Consider the following 20,548-nt stretch of genomic DNA (forward strand, 5'->3'; position numbering starts at 1 on the left):
TGTGCTTGGATGTGCACTGGCCCTGTACTGTCCCCGTGCATGTCCATGCGTCCCATGTGCACGTCTGTATGTCCGTGCTGTCCCACTGTGTCTTCACATGCACTGACCCCGTGTATCTGTGTCCATATGTCCACGCTGTCCTGCTGTCTGTCTATGCAGTGACCCCATTTGTTTGTGTCTGTATATCCATGCTGTCCATCTGTGCATTCGGACATGCTGCCCCATGCATGTGCATCTGCTTGTCCGTGCTCTCCTGCCATAGGTCTGTGCATCCATGTCCACATTGCCATGCTGTCCTCATGCATTTCCATGCATCCATATGCACGTGTCTGTATGTCCCTACTGTCTCCATGTATGTCTGTAAATCCACAGGCACACGTGTCTGTGAGTCCCTGCTGCCCAGGGATGCTGCATGGTGGGTGCCAGCCTGCGTGCCGACTCCTCTCCCACCCCAGTGACACCTGAGACCTGGGCACGTTCACATCTTTATTCTCTCTGACAGAGGCTTCACTGGCCTCCTCACCAGCACGGACCTTGCCTCACAGACCTTTTAAAAGTGTCCCCCCCTGGCACGGCGCAAGGGTGGCCACAGGGCAGCTGGGCTAGGGACAGGGACACTGGGGCCACAATGCAGCACAGGTCTGCAGCAGTGCCCCTTGCTGGCACCAGGTCACAGCCCCGTTCTGCCCTATACAGATATGTACATTATACAGAGCTACCCAGAGCAACACAGCACATTTAAAAAGATATATTCATAGGATATATTCATAGAATACCAGGTTGGAAGGGACCTCGAGGATCATCTAGTCCAACCTTTCAGGGTAAGAGTATAGTTTAAATGAGATGGCTCAGCACCCTGTCAAGCTGGGCCTTGAAACTGTCTAATGTAGGGGAATCTACCACCTCCCTTGGGAGTTTATTCCAATGTTTATTAGTTCAAATGGTAAAAAAGAAATGTCTGGCATCCAGTTGGAATCTGCCCAGTAGCAACTTGTCCCCATTACCTTTTGTCTTTACCATCTGACCCTGTGTAAAAAGGGAGTCTCCCTCCTCATGATAGCTGCTCTTTATGTACTTGTACATGGTTATGAGGCCTCCCCTAAGCCTTCTCTTCTCAAGGTTGAACAAACCCAGTTCTCTCAGCCTTCCTTCATATGACAGGGCCTCCAGTCCTCTGATCATTCTTGTGGCCCTTCTCTGGACCCCTTCCAGCCTGTCCGCATCCTGACCAGTGCTGAGCAGAGTGGGAGAATGACATCTTTATCCCCGCTTTTGACACCCTTATTAATGCAACTCAGCATCCTGTCGGCTTTCTTTGCCACCACAGCACACTGCTCATTCACACTGAGCCTTTTGTCCACCAAGACACCCAGGTCCCACTCCACAGTGCTGCTCTGAAGCCAGGTGGCTCTCAACCTGACCTGCATTCCTGGGTTTTGTGTTCCCAGGTGCAAGACCCTACACTTGGCCTCATTAAACTCCATACAGTTGCTTCTTGTCCACTCAACCAGCCTGTCAAGATCTTCCTGGAGGGTAGCTCTCTCTTCTGGGGTGTCAACTTCCCCACTTATTTTTGTGTCATCAGCAAACTTCATCTGTGTGCTCTGAATTCCAATAGCTAAATAATTAATGGAGATATTAAACAGCACTGGGACCAGTACTGATCCCTGGGGGATCCCGATGGTGACTGGTTGCCAGTCTGAGAAAGAGCTATTTGTTACCACCCTCTGGGGAGGGCCTGCCAGCCAGCTCCCCACCCACTGCACAGACCACTTGTCTAGGTCACAGCGTGTCAGTTTCTCAAGGAGAAGGCTGTGGGAGACCTTGTGGAAAGCCTTGGAGAGGAGAGGTTCAGGTAGACAATGTCCACCGCTCGCCCCGCATCACCTGAGTGTGTCACCTCGTCATAGAAGGCAATCAGGTTTGTCAAGCACAACTTACCCCTGGTGAATCCATGTTGGCTTTTCCCTATCCCCTTCTTCAGTTTACTTGTAATAGTCCCCAGGAGGGTCAGCTCCATAACTTTCCCAAGGATTGGTGTTAGGCTAATGGGTCTATAATTGTCTGGGTCCTCCTTGGAACCTGTTTTGCAGATAGGGGTGGGATCAGCCTTCTTCCAGTCTTCAGGCACATCTCCTGACCTCCATGATTTCTCATGCATTATGGAGAGCAGTGTTGCAACGACGTCAGCCAGTCCTTTAAACACCCTCAGGTGGATGGCATGTGGGACCATCCATTTGCAGGGCTCAAGCTCTTGTAATAGTTGACACACCAACTCTTCCTTCCCTGATGGCAGGTCTAAGTCTGTATCAGGCTGGATTTTTGTTCCTGTGACCTGGGGCCCAGCAGTGCTGGTAAAGATGGAGGTGAAGGAGGAGTTGAGGACTTCTGCCTTTCCAGCGCTGTTGGTGACTAGTCAATAGTGGCCCAGTCCTCTCCTTCTGTTTCTGCTTGTTTTTAACGTCACTGAAGAAGCCTTTCTTGAAGTTTTGGACATCCCTGGCCAATTTTCTTTCAGACTGAACTTTTGCTTTCCTAAATGCATCTCTGCATACCCTGGCAGTGCAGTTTTCAACAGGCAATGATCCACTTTCCCATCTTTTGTACGTTTCCTTTTTGGTTCTGAGCAGACCCAGAAGCTCACAGTTAAGCCAAGGGGGTCTCTTACTCTGCCTACTTCCCTTGCTTTTGGAGAGGATGAAAAGGGTTTTTTTTTAATGTGTAGGAGAGATCTATTCTTATATACAGTATTTATAAAATAAAAACCCCAGGCTCCACCATCCCGGTAAAAAAATACATCTCTGATGTACTTTGCTGCAGGACATCCCCACACCCCACCCCATGCTGCCCACCCTGCCAGGCTGCCCACCTGCTGGGGAGGGTGACAAGGGGTGGGACTGCTGCTCCCAGGGTTTTGGCATGGCATAGGGTGCCCCAGCAGCATGGGTGGGTGGAGGGTCAAGGGCTGTGAGGACCTGGCTGCTGGCCCTGAAGGCAAGGTTAGCAGGGCCAGGTTGGGTCGCAGGGTTGCTCATCACCTTGGTGTCCAGACAGGGGGGTGGCTCTAGAGTCCCCAGCTGGGCCCCAGCCCTCCCACCTGTGCACTGGGCAGCCAAGTTGCAACACAGGCAGGGTGCCAGTGGGTGCCAAGCTCTTGGTGGGCATGCTGCCTCCCTAAAGCAATGTGGCCAGTTCCCAAGCATGGCCTGGGGATCAATGAAATCCTATCCATGGGCATCAGGAACCAACTGACTATTTCCCAAGAAGGCTCAAGACCAGCAGTCTGGGTACTGCCAACCACAGCAGCAGGACCACACTTGCCCACAGCAGCCACAGGGCCCCCATGATGCTGGAGCGGTGGGGTGGCATCTTGCCAAGTACCAGAGGATGGCAGGGCAAGAGGGCTGGTGTCTTGGGCACAGGCATTGCTACAGGTCCAACCACCCCGCTGAACTCCAGCCCCACGCAGACACTGTTCATTATGGCTCTCAATGCCAGGAAAGTAACCCATTCCTTGGCCCCCATGGCAGGCAGTGCCCCATGCCCCTGGCAGTGCCCACTGCTGGCAACTCTGGGTATGCAGAGATGAGCTCCACCTGACAGCCAGCTCCCGGTGAGGTAGGGCAGTATTATTCTCCCCATTTTACAGATGGGGAAACTGAGGCGCAGAGCAGGGAGGGGCCCCCACACCTGCCATGGCTCATGCCCCCTCACCACCATCACTGGTGATGGGCAGCAACAGCAGAAGGTCCTCAGGGAAGCCCAGCAGGGCCGTGGCACAGGGGCTGAACCCGGGGCCGGCTCTTCCAGCAGGTGGGGGGAGGTTGGCGTGGGCACCCGGTGCTGGCTAATGGCCACCACCACTCTTCCCCCCGCCTGTGGCCCAGTCGATGATGATGAAGCTCAAGCTCATGATCATGAAGAGCACCCCGAGGAGGGCAAAACAGGCAGCCTGCAGGGACAGGAAAGCAGGTCAGGGACAGGCAGTGTGACTGGGTCTTAGCCCTCGCCCCTGTCCTCATCCCTATGCTGTGCCCCTCTCATGCTCACCAGGATTTTTGGAGTGGAACGCAAGGGCTCCTTGTCCTTGGGCATAATGCGGATGTAGAAGATGGCCGGGAAGATAAAGATGAGGCAGGGAGCAGAGGTGGCACCTGGAGCAGACAGGGACAGAGTGGGCAGAGGGTTCCCATCCTGCAGCTCAGCTGTGCCAGCCCCATTGCTGGGCCAGGTTCTGTCCCCCTCCCGCCATCCCGAGGCCTGGCAAAGCTTTCCAGGAACCCAGGGACACCGTGTCCTGGCACTGTCCCCATGTCCCCCCCTGCTGCCAGGGCCTTGGCACCAAACCAAATGCCAAGTGGGGGAGCCCAGCTTGGGGGATCAAGGGAAATACCCAGAGGAAGAGCGAGCGTGGGAGGGCAGCATGGCAAGCAGCTGGTGCATGGGAACCAGCATGGGGGGCAGGGACGAGGCTGGGACCCCCACGGGCTGCCTGACCCCAACATAGTAAGAAGGAGAACTGAGGCACAAGTGGGTCAGCCAAAGCCCAGCAGCCGGCATGGGGAACGGGAGCAGGGCACTGCCACACACCGATCAAGCCGAAGATGCCCAGGATGGAGGGGGCGAAGATGACCAAAAGGTTGATGAAGGTCAGCAGGACCACGGCAATGGTGATGTGGCGGATCCAGCTGAAGTCCTTCCCTTGAAACAGCATTTGCTGGATTGCCCGGCGCACCTGGGCACAGGGGCAGGGGGTTATGCTGCAGCCTGGCACCCAGGGTCCATCCCATTTCCTGTCCCCATGGGCCTGCCCCTTCCCATCACCTCTTCTCCTGCCCCAGCCCTGTCCATGGCACCACTGATCCCTGTCACCCCTCCCCAGCTCTGTCCTCATGGCCCCTCTGATCTCTGTCACCCCTTCCCAGCTCTGTCCTCATGGCCCCTCTGATCCCTGTCACCCCTTCCCAGCTCTGTCCTCATGGCCCCTCTGGTCTCCCTGTCACCCTCCCCAGCTCTGTCTTCATGGCCCCTCTGGTCTCCCTGTCACCCTCCCCAGCTCTGTCTTCATGGCCCCTCTGGTCTCCCTGTCACCCTCCCCAGCTCTGTCTTCATGGCCCCTCTGGTCTCCCTGTCACCCTCCCCAGCTCTGTCTTCATGGCCCCTCTGGTCTCCCTGTCACCCCTCCCCAGTTCTGTCCTCATGGCCCCTCTGGTCTCCCTGTCACCCCTCCCCAGCTCTGTCCTCATGGCCCCTCTGGTCTCCCTGTCACCCCTCCCCAGCTCTGTCCTCGTGGCCCCTCTGGTCTCCCTGTCACCCTCCCCAGCTCTGTCTTCATGGCCCCTCTGGTCTCCCTGTCACCCTCCCCAGCTCTGTCTTCATGGCCCCTCTGGTCTCCCTATCATCCCTGCCCCTGCCTGAGACCTGTCCTCAAAATTCAGCCAGTGCCATTTCCCAATCCCTGCAGTCCTGTTGACCCTGCCACCCTGCCCTTGGGCTTCAGTTCTATTGCTGCCTCAGTTTCCCCTCTCAAAACGTGTTGCTGAGGTCCTGTTTTGGCTGAGGAGTGGTAAGGCCACCTAGCACCCCCCAGGGGCACTCACCGGAAAGAGGACGATGGGGACAGTGAGAGTGACAGCTGTCAGCACGGCCACCCGCACGCACAGGATGAGCACGTCAAAGGGGTCCACCTTGTTGTACGTGTGCAGCAGCTCTGATTCCACCCGACCTGTGGGCACCAGTGGGGAGCCACTGGGTGAGCCCCCAGCAGCAGCACCACCCCACATGCCGGCAGGGCCTCCCTCCCCCTCCCCAAGAGCTCACCATAGAATGTGAGGTAGCCAAAGAGGGCAGCCAAGAAGTACATGAGGTACATGACCATGATGGAGATATTGGAGATGCACTGCATCTTCTTCTTGGAGGGGCTGTGGGATATGGTGGGCTCAGCATGGCCCTCGTGGCCTGGCCCAGCCCAGTCTGTGGCACCTGCTAGCACCAAATACCCACCCAGCATGGAGGGGTCATGCCAGAGCACTCAGGGGTACATGACAGCTGTGCAGACAGGGAGCGTGTCCCATTTCCTGGGCTGCATGGCATGTCAGATCACCCACTATCAACCAGCCACCCGCCCACCCTGAGTCATAACACCCACCTTCCAGGGTCTGTGTCACTCACCATCCATCACAAGCTGTATCACCCACATCCCAGGGGCAATGTTACCCACCAACAACCACCCACCCACTCACCCACTATAAATTATATCACCAATCTCCCAAGAGCAACACCACCCACCCATCCCCCCATCCCAAACTGTATCACCCACCTCCTGGGACTGACAGCACCCACCCCAGCTCCTGTCATCCACCACCCATCTACCTCAGGTTGTGTCACCTATCTCCCAGGGATAATATCACCTACTGCCCCATCCTTCCTGAGACTGATACCACCCTTCCCAAATCCTACTACCCCATCACCCACCCACCCAGGCTCATATCACCCACATCCCCATGATGCCCTGGAACTGAATGAAACCTATCCCTCCCTGTGGGTGCCCACACCCAGGACTCACTCCTTCAGCTCAGTGTAGATGGGCAGAACCTCAGGGTGGCAGACAAAGGCAAAGGCCATGATGGGGATGGTGTATGCTGTCTGTGTGAGAGGAGAGTGGCTGAGCACCAGGAGTCAAGCTGGCACGTGTTGCCAGCGCCTTCATGGGGTGGACAGGGTGGGATCTTAACCAGAGCCATAGGCTCAGGTCCCTACCTGGGAATTCAGGGTGAAGAAGCTGGGGCTGCAGGTGTCTTGCTCAGGTGCCTGGAGGACGGTGTAGCCATTCTGGTAGTCACTAGTGCTGAGCAGGGTATTGTTAAGGCTACCTGTAGAATTCCCATCCTGGTCTGCAAGTGGGCAAGGGATCTGGAACTTCTTGTAGATGACCTAGCCCAGGTACATAGGGACAGTCATTGCCCAGCACCATGACCCCCTAGCACCAAGCCATCATTGTGCCCAGAGGGAGGGTGCCCCTGTAGGGACCCCTCTATGTGGCACCCATGGTGATGCTGACCCCCCCAGCCTACCCCTGCGTGGGTGGGCAGCAGGCCAGAGCAGAGCAGCAGCACGTGGAGGAGCCACACGCGTGGTTGCCCGCCCTGGGCACCCTCTCCCAGCACTCGACTCCTTCAGACAAAAATAACCCAGCGGCTTGACAGCACTGCCACGGCATCTCCGCAGCCCGGAGCGCCCACCGTGCCCGCAGCACGCAGCCTGCCACATGCCACCCCAGCAGAAGGGATGTTGGCATCCCGAGCCTCCAGCAGGTGCTGGCAGGTGCTCACCGATATGAGGAAGAAGCCCATACAGCTGAGGGAGAAGCCACTGGCGTAGCCCAGGTAGCCTAGGAAGGGAGGAGAGTGGCTGGTGGGCATGGGCAGGCCCCTCACGCTGGCTGGGTGCCCCCTCTTTGCCCATCACCCATCACCCCCAGACTGGCACCATCACCCCCGTTGGAGTCCTGGGGTGCTGGACCCTGGTCTGGCAGGTGTCAGGCCCTTAACTTACCCAGCTGCTTCATGAGGGCCAGGGGCAGGATAATGGTGACAGAAACCAGGATCACCAGGTAGTTCCCATTCATGTACCAGTCCCTGGAAGCAGAAGGCCTTCTTATTGCCCCACTCTGCTGGGGCACACAAGGCACAGGCAGCCATCAGAGAGGGGCTCTCTGCCCTCGATGGAGACCCTGGAGCTGGGGACACCACTATGTGGTGCCCACATGGCTGGTGTCCATGCTCTGCCCAGCATTCAAAAGTGCCCTGGAACTGTGGTGCCATAGTGATGCACTCCCATGGGCTTGAGCTGCTGTGGGCAGGCTAAGAACTGCTGTTCTCAGCATAGGTTTACCCATGGGCAGCCTGGGGTACCATCACCTGGAAGAGAGCTCAGCCAGCTCCTCAGTGCCCCAGGAAGAAGTAACTGCCCCAAACCACCCATGGGGCAGGACCTCTGCTCAGCCCTGGTCCCAAGTGTGGTTGAGCACCCCACAGCAGCTGGGGTTGAGCATGGCTGGGACACCTAGTCCCAGAATGATGGAGGTCCCAGTGGCAGCTCTGCCCCACAGCTGCTAGGGTCTCATCCCCTGTGTCACCAGGTCTGGATGCAAGCATGGAGGGGGGGGCACAACCCATTCCCAACCAGAGCTCCTTTCCCCCACCCTGCAACTTCAGGCTCTGCTCAAGGAGGAAAGCCGGATCCCAAGGAGATGTGAGGAGCAGGGATTGGAAGTTCAGACCAGTTTAATCCCACCCACGGGCTTATTCAGCACTGACAGTTATCAAAAATAGTAGTGGCTTAATGGCACTAAATCCCTGCCATGGGCTGCACAGCTGGAGCCAAAGCTGCAGCGTTAGCCTCGGGATAGCACACAGGCAGTGAGGACAAGAGGCACTCACGTGGTCTTCTCCTCCAGGTTGAGGAAGGTCTGGATGACGAGAGGCACTTCGGATTTGACAATGTACAGGTAGCTGGACATGGCTGTGGGGTGGAGCAAGGTCATGTTGCACTGGTGTGCTCCAGACACATTCCCCATCCCCAGCACCGACAGATCACCCTCCAGCCCCATCCTCACCTCCAATGTTCTGCAGCGTGATGGCAATGGCTGCAGCCAGCTTCCCTGGTGTGCCGAAGGCTCGGTAGCCCAGCTGCTCGTAGGCACGGATGCCTGTGGAATGGGGAGCAGTGGTGGGGTGAGGGTCGAGAGGGGACACCCTGACACAGCCCCACCCGGGATCCAGCACTCACCCACAATGCCAGAGGACTTGAGCAGCAAGTGGATGGAGTAGCTGGAAAGCAGAGCCACCGCTGTCAGGAGGAAGCTGCAGGAGGACAGAGCTGTCACCAGCGGCTCAGAGCACCAGGCTCAGATACAGCTGGGGCGAACCTCGTGTGGGCACATCTGCCTGCAGGTCCTGGCAGGCCATTCAGCCCCTTGCCTTGGCATTGACTGAGTGCTCACAGGGCAAATGGATTGCAGGATGAGGACATCCCACAGCCATGGGGCTGCCCCAGGCTTGCAAATCCCTCCCACCATGTCCTCAAACCCAAGGGAGCCAGCATCCATGTCCGTTGGGGCACATGGGGAAATCTGGTCTTGCATTAAGGAAGTCAAGCCTTCATCACCATCCTCCTCACTGGGGCACAGTGCCCAGCAGGGTCAGACTAGGATGAGCATTGTTCAGGCAGTAGGATATTGGTCCCTGCATCACCCCAAGACTCCTTTCTCATCTGAATTCCTAGCACCCACCCCTGGAGGAGCACACCTTTCCCCCCCCCCCAAGACTTCCCACCCAGGTACCTGCAGGTGACAGCACTCACAGGAAGAGGATGATGCCAGTGTTTGCCATGGCATAGGCCAGTCCCAGGATGCCACTGCCCATGATGGCATTGCTCAGGTTGAAGACAGACATCCCAAAAGACGTCTTCCCTTCGAACTGCATGCAAAAGACATGCTGGTCACACTGGGAGCTGCCCCTGTCTCACTGCCACGGTGCCCATGCCAATACTCATGCCAATACTCACATCAGTGAAGTGTGTCTGCTTCTTCTCAGCACCCTGGGGCAGGAACTCCTCCATCTCTGCCGTACCAGACTGGTTCTCCTCAAACCTGGCCACCAGAGGGATGGGAGTGAGGCCAAAGCAGAGTTGAGGGCCACTGTGCCCAGGCAGCATTAGCTAGTATTGCCTGGGCAGGGAGCAACTGAGAGGACCACCCAGGCCCCTGGCACCCCTGCTTGTCCCAGGGCCCTTACCTGTCACCTGTCAGAGAGGGCACAGCAGAGGCAGTGAGTGCAGCCACATGCTTCCCATTGGGCACCAGCTCCACCATCTCAGCCTGGAGGGGCACGTTTCTAGTATCCATGGCGGGGAGGTGGCTGGGCTTGCTCTGGACTCTTCTTGGGCTCTGCAAGAGGGGGTAACAGGGGTCTGCCTCTGGGAATCAGCACTGGAGGGGCTGACCTGGAGTCCCACAAGTCCCACATTCACTGGGAGTGCTGGTGGGCTCACAGGTACCCAGGTATGACAGGAATGCCCAGTCAGACATTACTAAAGCTGTACTTCTCCCTTCTGCCTGCTCAGCACACAACAGAGTTCACCCCAGCTCCAAAAGCAAGAGTCCCCAGGTGGGACTGTCCCCTAGCCCAGCCAGCCATCCTGCAGCCCACTCCATGGGGCTGCTCCACTCCTGTGCCAGCAACTCGGTGCCAACCCAGCATCAGAGCTCTGTCTGAGACACCTGCCCACCTCTGCTCCCCCACCACAGCTCTCAGCTGATTGCCTCAGTTTCCCCTCCTGAAAATGTGTGCCGATAGTTGAGCAGGGGCTGGGGACAGGGTGGGGAGCTCAGGGACCCCCCAGCCACCACCATTACATAAAGCCTGTGGCACCGCTAGGCACGAAGGGCTCACCCACGTCCCGTCGCCCAAGGCTGGTGCTGCCAGGGTGCCAAGGCAGGGGGCTCAGGGGCTCGGGGGCACGTCAGGGCCGGACAAATGGAGCAGGAAAGAGCGCGGGGCTGGGAGACAGCTCCTTGGCACAGGAAGGCGGCCGGGCTGCCGAGCGCGGGACGCCTTGGCACGCTGCACAAAGCTGCCTCTGTGCGAGCCCTGGCCCGCCCCGCTCCGCTGGGAAACAGCACAGGGTGGCTTTCTGGGGCAGGCTGGCAGCAGGGGCAGGGTCTCCCGCCACCCCCCGCCACCCTGAGGGGCTGGGGTCCTGACCGGCCAGAGGGGCTTCATGCTGGGACCACGTCTGGCCATCAGACGATGCCAACCCATTCCAGGTGAGGGCTGGGCAGGATGCAACACAGTCCCCAACCCTGGAGGACGATGCTGCCCCACCATTCTGGTTCTGAGGTCCCTGCAGGGTGAGCAGGGGATATGCCTGTCTTTGTGCTCTCAGGGGATTGTTGGCCCTGGGGACCAGAGAGTCGTGCCATGGCCTTGCTGGGGCAGAGAGATGCTGGGGACAACAGCCACCTCGGCACGCAAGGGGAGAATGACACGGCAGAGCGTGGGTGTCAGCACCTCCGGGCTCCTGAGACACTGCCTTGCCTGTCTCTGCCCACCCAGGCCACAAAGGAGACCTGGCAGGGTCATCCCAGGCCATGAGCTGGCTACCATCAGTGCGCTAAGTCTGACCCAGGGAGTGGGGCATATGATCGGGCCCTGTCACCTGTAGCACATAGCCTGGTAGGGAAACTGAGGCAGGGCACAGGGCAGTGGGGACCAGTGCAGGGAGGCACAGCTGTATGGGGAAGAGGGAAGCACAGGGCAGGCACTGGGCAACAATTTATCCCCTTTGCCAGGCCTCTGCTTGGGCCAGATCCAGGCACAAAGAGGGTTGCCAGCATGTCCAAACACTGCCGTTAACTCTGCGCCTTCCTGCCACTGCGGGTGGGCATCACCAAACTCGCCACTCCTGGTGCTGAACCCCAAATCCCCATTGCTCAATTACCATCCCAAACCTTCACCAGCATCATCAGGCTGCCCACAGGCAGGGTTCTGCCGCATCCCACCCATGTGGGCAGAGCTGCTTCATTCCCCTGCCCACTCCCCCGAGGGCGCCGGGAAGGCTGGGCACTCTCCTCTGCAGCCCCTTTCTTCTCCCAGGTTATAATTACACCTCTCTGGACAGCTCAGGAAATACCAGTTTCTTCCCCTGAGCGCCTCTTGGAATAGCAAGCGGCACAGGCAGGCTCATTTCGCATGCACCGGGCTTAGCGACACCACCCAGACGCTTCCTCCCGCCGGGCAGAGTTGGCATAGCCCTGGTACAGCCCTGGCACTGCTTGCTGTCACCTCCCTGGCTGGCCCCGGCCTTTGCCCCTCGGCCAGGGTCTCCCAGCAGTGGTGGCTGGGGAAGGTGGGGAGATGAAAGGAGAGCGAACAGGAGACTTTTCGATCGGGCAGGACGTGCCCGGCTTGCTGCTGTTTGTCTTGCGATAAGGCTGACCAGAACAGCAAATACGTGGAGCAGTGGATGGCCCTGGGGGAGGTGGCATGATCCCCCCCAGGGTTGGAGGACAGCAGGTTCACCCTTGTCCCTGTGTACCCACCTCATTTGGGGACCCTCTACTCTGGGTACAGCATCTCTGAGAATCTCTTCCCCTGGCGTGCTGGTCTTGAGAGCCTCAGCCTACAACAGGACTGGCAAGCCCCACCACGGATGGGAGACTGTTGTTCTCGCTGCCACATTGGGCAGCCCATGTGCCACGCAGCATTGTCCCCTTCCTTACTGCCAGACCCAGCACCTGCTTTGCCCCTCCAATGGCATGGGCACAGCCATGAGTGTGGGCTCAGAACGTACCCACTCTGCCACCCAGGGCCACGTCCCCGGGGGTGCTGAGCCATCTGCACTGATTTCCCAGCATGTGCCTCTCTGCTGCCTGCCGGCTCTGAGTGACGAGGACAGTGACATCCCCACTGCACAGACACCTCCCACCCCTCCCTACCCAGTCCTGACTCTGCTGCTGCTCGGCTGTCCCACTGGTCGGTGACACTAAACACATTATCCACCCCACCAACCCTCCAGCACAGCCAGGCAGCCCGAGCCGGGCCCCGGTGCTGTCCCGCAGCCCTCCCACGGGGAACGCTGAGCCATCTGCGTGGGGCGGCACGTACCCTCCCCGCCGGCCACGTCCGCACACGAGGGAAAGCTACGTTTGGTCTCGCACGCCTCGTCCCAGCCAGCGCAAATGCCCGGCCCCCTCACCGGGCCAGGGACAAGTGTGGGGCAGCAGGGCTCCAAAATCCCTTCCCAGCCCGAGCAGGCAGCAGGCAGCCCAGGGCTTGCCCTGACCCCAGCCTTCCCTGGTGGGGAACTGGGTCTCAGAAGGGGTTGCATCCCTCTGCCTGACACTTCATTTCCACCCAAACTTTACTTAAAAAAGTGGAAAATCCCATCTGGGAGCAAGGCAGGGCCAGAAGCAGGCGGGGCTGGGACAGTGGAGCTTTGCTGGCAGTGCCATCAGAACATGTCAGATGGGGGTTCCATCACACCCATCAGTGGGGCAAGGAGGACACGTACCACCCTGGCAAAGCATGGCAAACCCTTGCACTACACCAGTTTTCCCAGAGCTCGGCACAGCACCGTCCCTGCTGGAACACGGCATGCCGGTGGGAGCACAGCACACACAGGGACTGGCAGCCACTGCCTGCCAGCCCTGCCTGAGCCGTGTGCTGCCAGCCAGGGGCATGCCGACCCACCGTGTCCTCACAGCCCATGACACCCATCCATGGGCACCCACTGCTCTCACCCACAGGGGATGAAGGCTCTGGATCTCCCAGGCAGGGCTCCCCCAGGCTGGGGACCCCCCACAAGGCAGTCTCCCTCCCCGTCTCCTCTCCTTCTGCAGATGAATCCCAGCTAATCCGTCCCAGCTGGGACTATTCTGGGTTGGTAATCCGGATTTAGCGCGAAGCCTGCCACAGCTGCTGGCCTGCGTGCTCACAGCCAGGTGCCCACTGCTGCTGGTATGGGTGTTGAGGGGCTGGCAGCAAGGCCCCCCCGCCGATGCCCGCCTGCCCAGGTGCCTGTTCGGGTTTCAACAGCGCCGGGCACAGACAGGTCTCATGTTCCCTAGGACTGTGCTGGTTATAAACTCTCCCAGAGAGATGGGCAGTGTGGGTAAGTGGGTAGTGATGCCAGCCATGGCCCCCCACTGCCATCAGCCCCCAGCCCTGGAGCTACTACCAGCATCACCACTGGGCAAGAGGTGACCCCCAGCTTGGGGTCCCTGGTCAGCCCCCTGGACTGCTGCTGGGGATGGGGCAACCTCTAGCTTGGAGTTCTTGCTCAGCCCCCAGGACTACATGGTGAACTCCAGGCTGAGGTCTCCAGTGAGTCTCTGGTTAGTCCCCAGCACCACTATGGGCACAGGGGTGTGTAACCACATGGGTAGAGCTGGGGCAACAGCCTGAACCTCACAGGTCCCCAGGCATCATCTCCCCAGGGAGGCTGGCTCCAGCAGGGTAGGCAAATGCGGAGGGGACACCACAACACCGCTCCTTGCTCCTCCACAGAGAACCTCACCCTGGGGCAGCCCTGGGAGCCCAGATACTGGGACCAGAACCAGCCCTTCCCCCCAGGCACACACAAACCTGGGTATTTCCCTGACCTGCCAACCTAAAATTAGCACCCCAAGCTGTTTTTAAACCTACAGCATCCAGCATTTCTTCCTCCACACCTCCCAGCCAAGCCAAGGCAGTGCCACCATCCCACCTCCCCCAGAAACAACAGGCACCCAAGAAGAGCAAATCCAGCTACCCAGGGGCACAGCTAGGCACCTCATGTTTGGGATGAGGTCTCTAGGGTGCATCCCTTTGTACATGGGCACACCACCAGCCACGGAGTGCGGGATGATTTGAGGCAATGTGCCCAGTGCATGACTGGAGAGCCCCTCTGAGTATCTCCACTCTAGACCCACCCCAAATATGATGCCCCTCATGAGATAGTCCCACCCAAGAGCTGTGCTAGTCAAGCCCACAGTCCCAGCACAACCTGGCCAGCATGGTCACTGCTCCTGGGCTCATCTAGCCGGGGGAGCCCTAGAGTTTCAGCCTCAAATACCACCATGGCTCAGAGGACACTCCTAGCTCTCCAGCCAGGGCAGAACTGGCAAGGGCAAGAAGGACCAAGTGGCTCTCAAAGCCACTGGTAATACCAGCCAGCAAGGCTCCAGTGGCACTGACATCTGCTTCTGCAGCTTCAGGCTATTGCCCCTAAACTGTACAGAAAATGGTGTCCACCTCAGGTCTTCCCTCAAAGAGCACAAGTGGCACCCACGTCCTCGGGGACAGCTCTGACCAAGCCTGGGGATGTGCCCACAGGGAAAGCGTGCCAGTAGCTGTGCTGGCTTGTGGCCATTGGCCCCAGCACTGTCCCACAACTGTGGACATACTGGTGTCTGAGACACACCAAAGAGGTGAAAGGCACCACAGGGAAGGAGGTGACAGAGCAAAACATCATAGCTCCAGCACCAGAGCTATTTCATGGCTCAGCCACGGCAATCCACTGCTGGGATCATGGGCCACAGGACAGGTACCAGCCACCACCATCAAGCCAAATCCTCCCACATCCAAGCAAATGTACTGAGATGAGCTGGGAAGAATGATGGGGAAACCGAGGCATGGGTCTGGAGAACAGGCAGTGGCAGGGAACTGTGCCCAGCCTGGTCTGCCACTAATCCAGCCCAACATGGAAAGAAGGTGCTGAGCCCATGTGGGACCAGGTCAGGCAGCAGAGGCAGATGTCAACATGAGGACAAGGACAGGAACAGAGCACAGCATAAGGATAGTGGCACTCAGCATGGCTGTAGGGGAGGTCGGGTGTCTTGAGCCCAAAGCATCTCAGCCATCTTTAGGCTCAATACTGGGATTTGCTTTAACCTTAAAGCCAATGTACTGCTTGCCAGCAACTCAGGGACACCTGGGGAAGATGGTGGCATGGACTGAGACATGCAGGGACCGAGGGCAGGTAGCATCTGAAAAACCACATGAGGTTTTCTATCACACCTCTGGACATGGTTTCACCTTGAAAGCAAGGTGCTTTCCAGGAGTTCCTACTTCCTAAAACACACCTGGCCTTGGCAGGTCGATGGCAAAAAATCCAAGCTGTCATTTGCTGCAGGCAGCATTGGGGACACCAGGAGGAACTGGCCTGAGCCATGGCCTAGTGTGCCCCTCTGCCAACCCGGCACCCCCAGCAGAGTATCCTGTCCGATCCCAGGGCCATAACCTGCCCAAGCACTCTGGGACCACTGCTGTCCCCAGCCCTGTAATTCTCACCACCAGGCCAGCCAGCCTGTTGTCTGCTCCTGAGCACAGGGACAACAGGACCACGCTGACCATCCCCTCACCAGCATGGGGGACTCAGCTGGCCCCAGACCTGCGTCAGCAGCTGGGGAGGTGCATGGCGGCTGAGACCCACGCGGCGAGGAGGGCAGGGGGGAGGGGGGGCCCTATCTAGTCCCCAACTTGCCTCTGTTTTCTCAAGGGCTGCACTTCCAAAGGAACCCGTGGGATCCCACTCCTTCCCCCTCTCCCTGCGCGCCAAGGAAAATAGGCTCTGCCGGTGCCTGTTTGTTTGCCGTGGCTGTGGCCCCGGCCTGTGATTACAGCTGCAGCATGTCCAGGCGCTGCAGGGCCCTTTGCGCCTCAGCCAGGCTCCCCCACAGTGCCAGCACCCCCATGCCACCCTCGGGTGGGCCAGGTTGTCCCCAATGCCCCCCCCGCCCCCAGCATCCCTGGCCACCAGAGCCAGGGCACACTAGCACTAAGACTGTGGGGGATAGGGAAGCACTGCAGGGCAGAGAAGGCTTTCTCTGGGGTGCCTCCATGAAGCTGAGGGGTGAATGCATGCCAGTGGTGGGCAGCAGGGATCGGGCAGTTGTAATGGCTCAGCTTGGGTGTGATCCAAATGTCAGTGGAAAATTCCCTGTCTCCTTCATGCTGGCTCAACACAGCCATGTCCTCCCCAGCCAGAAGGGGCTCGGCCCCACACTGGGGCTCTGCCTCCCCTCCATCCCACCTGTTGGGGACCTGCCAGGTGCCCTGACTCACCCGTGCCACTGCAGAGTCAACTGCTGGCACGGGGAGCTCAGGGCCAGCAGCCACCTGCCATGCTTCAGTTTCTCCGTGGGGAAGGCTTCTCTCTGACAGGATGTTTGCCGGCTGTGCTGGGCAGCGCAGGCCATCGTGCTGGCTGGCATGGCACACGCATGGCCGTCGGGAACGTAAGGTCCCGTCTGCCATTCCACACTGCTGCCCCAGCCAGCCAGGCTCTATAAATACCCAGGCTTGGGGAAACACCACACGCATGTCTCGGACAAACCCCAGCAGCGCCTGGCATCATTCTCCCTGTCTGTGCCCCCCGCCACGCATTGCTCCTCACCCCAGCACCCTGATACCCGATCCTGGCTGCCACCGCTTCCAGCCTTAAGAAACATATGTCGTTCCCACGGGCGATTAAAAATTAAAGTGGAAAAAGGGGAAAGCAAAAGGGGGTTGAGGGTCGTAGGTATTAGTGTTATTATCTAGTGCCGAGGCTGGAGCTTAGCCTGGGCATTAGGGTGGAAAGGTGGTGAGATGAGGCTCTGCCTTCCCCCTGCCCTCGCAGGATTTACCCACCCGCGGAGGGTTTCAGCAGCTGGAGAGAGAAGTGGAAGGAAAAGAGCAAAGCAAACAGTCCCGGGGCGCTGCCACCTGCCAACGCTGCAGGAACCCCGGAGCCTTCCCCCGTTGCTGCCGGGAGCGGCGGGACTTGTGCGACTCCGGGAGGAGAAGGGGTGGAGCAGGGGATTGCGGGGGCTGCGGGAGGAGAGCGGGGCCGGGAGAGGGGCGAAGGGAGGTGTGGAGTGGGGTTAGAGCGGGGTGCGGGGGAGATTGAGGGGAGACGAGAGGTCCGTGCCCCGGCAGCCTCCAGCTACGGAGTTTGCCGAAGGAGAAAGCGAAAAGCAAGGGGGTGAGCGCGACCGGGAAGACTGGAAAGAACTTACCTGCCCCCTCTCCAACAGTGCCTCTGCTGCGGGATGGGGCGAACAGCCCCCGCTGGCCGGTACCGAGGATTAGAGACTATCCTACAGCCGTAATCCCGGCGGAGCCGGAGATTAAACCGGAGCCGGGCCCGCCCCCAGCGCAGAGGCTCCCAATCTCCGCGCCGCGCCAGGGGCAGGGCCGAGGAGGGACTGGCTGCGGCGGGGGGGCGCGCACCGGCCCCGGTCCCCGCCTCGGCCCCGCCCCGGGGAATGCTGCCTCCGCGGGCACGGCCACCCCCAGGGCAGCACCCACCCACCGGGCGCTGCGGTGCCTCACCGGGCATGGCCACCCACCAGGCACTGATGCCCCACCATGTATCACCCCTGCACCTGGCATTGCCAACCCACTGGGCATCGCTACCCCAGTTGGGTATCAACACCCCACCAGACATCACTCCCCAGAGCACCAACCAGAGGTTAATGGCTGGCACTCAAAGCAACAGGGCTGTCACACTTGCTTTAGTCTAACTCAAAGGGCTAAATCCAGAACACCTCCAGCATGGGTGCTAGGTTTCATCCACTTAGAGAGGGGGCAGAATCACCCAATAGCTCACGAAGGACTCCACCAGCAACCCCCCACAGCCACGATCTCTCCCCAGCCTGGGAAATTCAAGATGCCCCCCCATTAAATCAGCCTTGCTGGATGCCCTGCTTTGAGGATGCCCACCGCACCCACAGTGACCACCCTGGCACCTCCCAACACTATAACAAACAATCTGTGTGGGACCATCCCAACATTACCCAGGGCTGGGGAGGATACTCCAATCACCTCCTCTGGTCTCCATCGAACTTCTCCACTTGAGCTAAAGTACCTCTTTTTGCTGGGTTTTCTTTCATGGAGACACAATTCTGGAGTCTATCCATAAAGAGGAAATTTCTCCCAAAAGCATCCGTCCTGCTGCCAGCCACAAGCCATGTTCCCATAGGCTCCCTGCCCCTTCCCAAGGGCTGTCACCCCCAAGCCACCTCCTGCTCTTCTGCCCTTCCTGGATTTTACTTCGGAGGAAAAGCTTTGGGATCCCCGGGGCAGCAAGGCTGGGACTCGATGCACCCTCAACCTCCCCGGGCAGAGCAGCGAGCCCGGCACAGCCGCCGCACGTCGGCAGGACGGCTCCGTGCGTTGCTGGGAGGCTTTATTTGTGTTACACATATCTTTCATAAACCCTTGCGAAGCTTCAGGCAGCCTGTGATGGAAAGGACTCCGCCGGCCAGCGGCGAGCGTCGCTGTGGAACTGGGAGGAGGAAAGCTCCCCCTCTCCACCCTGCCCCCCCGCCTTGCCCCACCACCAGCAGCGGTACCCACTCTCCCTGCCGTCAGTCGGGGGGTGTTAAATATTCGGCCCTTGCACTCCCCACAATCCCAGGCTCCTGTTACCGCTGCTCTGCTTCAGCCGGAGACATCCATTAACTAATTTCTAATAACAGCAGCATGCGTAACTGCTGAACCAGCGCGGGCTGGCATGCGGGGGGTGGGGGCGGGGGTGAGGGGGCGGGGGGACCAGAGGCAGCCAGGTTTGGCAGGATGGCGAGGGGGGGAGTCAAGACACTCGGGGCCATGGGCATGGCTGGGCCCAAGCCATTCTCTTAACCCTTCCTCTGCCCTGGCAAAGGCAGAAACTGGCTACGTGGCACCAGTGCCTAGATGGCAGCAACACACCTCGCTGGGGGTTGTAAAAGGTGTTTGAGAGCTACCACCCCATAAGCAAACACGATGCAGACAGCTGGGAACAGGGACAGGCAATGTGGACCTCTTGCATACAGTTCTGCACCGACTGTCAGGGTGGGCGTGCTGGGAGCCAGGGTGCAAGCAGCAAATCAGAGCCTGCCTGCTGCTTCCCAGCCGCCAAATGTCACTCTTCTCTTTCTGTTGGAACAAATGAAACATTGCCCCCTATTTATTGTCCTCTCTCTTACCCAGCATGTGTCATCCCTCTCCATCATTTTCCTGTTTTCATCTGGGCAAGGCAAACTATTAGCTCCACTGTGCCCAGCTGTCAGGTGACTATGCCCCTCTCTAGGAGTGCTGTGGAAAACCAAAGCAATGAGGTTAAAAGGAATGGAGATGTCCCCAAACCTCCCAGCGTTTGTCCCAGAGGGCCCCCACAACCAGCATCTCACATGTGGCAGGTCCGGATCCACACCACTGGGCTGGCCACACAGCAAGGAGCTGTAAGGGGACTGGTTCCTTCATTGTGTCCAGGGGCTGCCTAGGAAAAGGGTGGGCTAAGACCTTCCTCTCAGCCTCGTAAGCCCTCCAGCTGATGGCATAGCCCAGGGCAGCTTCACTGCCAGCTCGGGGGCTGTCAGGCCTGCATGCAGGCCCCAGCCAGTTGCAAAACTGCAGCTGTGTGATTTTCTCCAGATAAATGGAAAGTTTGATGCTAGATTCCCAGATGTGAGGAGCCTTCCAGGGAGCACAGCATGGTACATCACGACATGGCATGGCATGGCATGGCATGTCCTGCCAGCAGCACCCTGGCTTATTCATGGCAGGGAGCTAAGTGTCATGACAGTTATGCTTGCCACAGCCCACCACTGTGCCATTTGACTTCTCACCAAGTTTCTCAACCCAAAGCTGTCCTGTTCTTTCATCCTTCAGCCACACAGCAATAGAGCAGATTAATGCAAGCCCATAGCAATCACTCGGCCTCAGGAGCATCTGGGCATGGACTAGGCCAACCAGGACTCAGCTGTGAAGGAGCAGGTGCCCTGTGTGGCCAGGGCATGCTCCACTTGTTACACTTGGTTTCCTTGCTTAGCCTCTGTGCCTGCTGCCTGCCACTGCCTACCATTCCCAGGGCCAAGATGAGAGATGGCAGGAAGTTCATAGTATCATAGTATCAGTCAGGGTTGGAAGGGACCACAAGGATCATCTAATTCCAACCCCCCTGCCGTGGGCAGGGACACCCCACACTAGATCAGGCTGCCCAGAGCCTCAGCCAGCCTGGGCTTAAACACCTCCAGGGA

General features: G+C 58.8%; 1 protein-coding gene across 1 annotated transcript; it reads right to left on the minus strand.

Annotated features, from left to right (window-relative positions):
- Positions 1-473: 473 nt before the first annotated feature.
- On the minus strand, positions 474-18,341 carry SLC38A3 (solute carrier family 38 member 3). Its single transcript, XM_068157952.1, has 17 exons — positions 18,323-18,341; positions 17,543-17,623; positions 9,798-9,949; positions 9,568-9,652; positions 9,364-9,479; positions 8,791-8,864; positions 8,618-8,710; positions 8,442-8,523; positions 7,555-7,637; positions 7,332-7,390; positions 6,760-6,933; positions 6,566-6,645; positions 5,821-5,921; positions 5,601-5,725; positions 4,591-4,735; positions 4,051-4,154; positions 474-3,952 (listed from the first exon to the last, which is right to left on the minus strand). The coding sequence occupies exons 3-17, from the start codon at positions 9,905-9,907 to the stop codon at positions 3,848-3,850; spliced, it is 1,536 nt and encodes a 511-aa protein (XP_068014053.1). The 5' UTR covers positions 9,908-9,949; positions 17,543-17,623; positions 18,323-18,341; the 3' UTR covers positions 474-3,847.
- Between the last annotated feature and the right edge of the window lie 2,207 nt (positions 18,342-20,548).

The sequence above is a fragment of the Melanerpes formicivorus genome, unplaced genomic scaffold (assembly GCF_026170545.1).
Source record: "Melanerpes formicivorus ecotype bairdi unplaced genomic scaffold, bMelFor1.0.p_v2 SCAF_38, whole genome shotgun sequence".
Taxonomy (NCBI): domain Eukaryota; kingdom Metazoa; phylum Chordata; class Aves; order Piciformes; family Picidae; genus Melanerpes; species Melanerpes formicivorus.

What these genes read in the sequence shown, in the direction of transcription:
- SLC38A3 (XM_068157952.1), bottom strand. Translation starts at nt 9,907, where the DNA reads ATGGATACTAGAAACGTGCCCCTCCAGGCTGAGATGGTGGAGCTGGTG. An exon ending in ACTGGCATCATCCTCTTCCT is followed by an intron (nt 8,865 to 9,363) that starts GTGAGTGCTGTC and finishes GTCCTCCTGCAG; the next exon opens with CTTCCTCCTGACAGCGGTGG. An exon ending in GTTCCACTCCAAAAATCCTG is followed by an intron (nt 3,953 to 4,050) that starts GTGAGCATGAGA and finishes CTGTCCCTGCAG; the next exon opens with GCTGCCTGTTTTGCCCTCCT.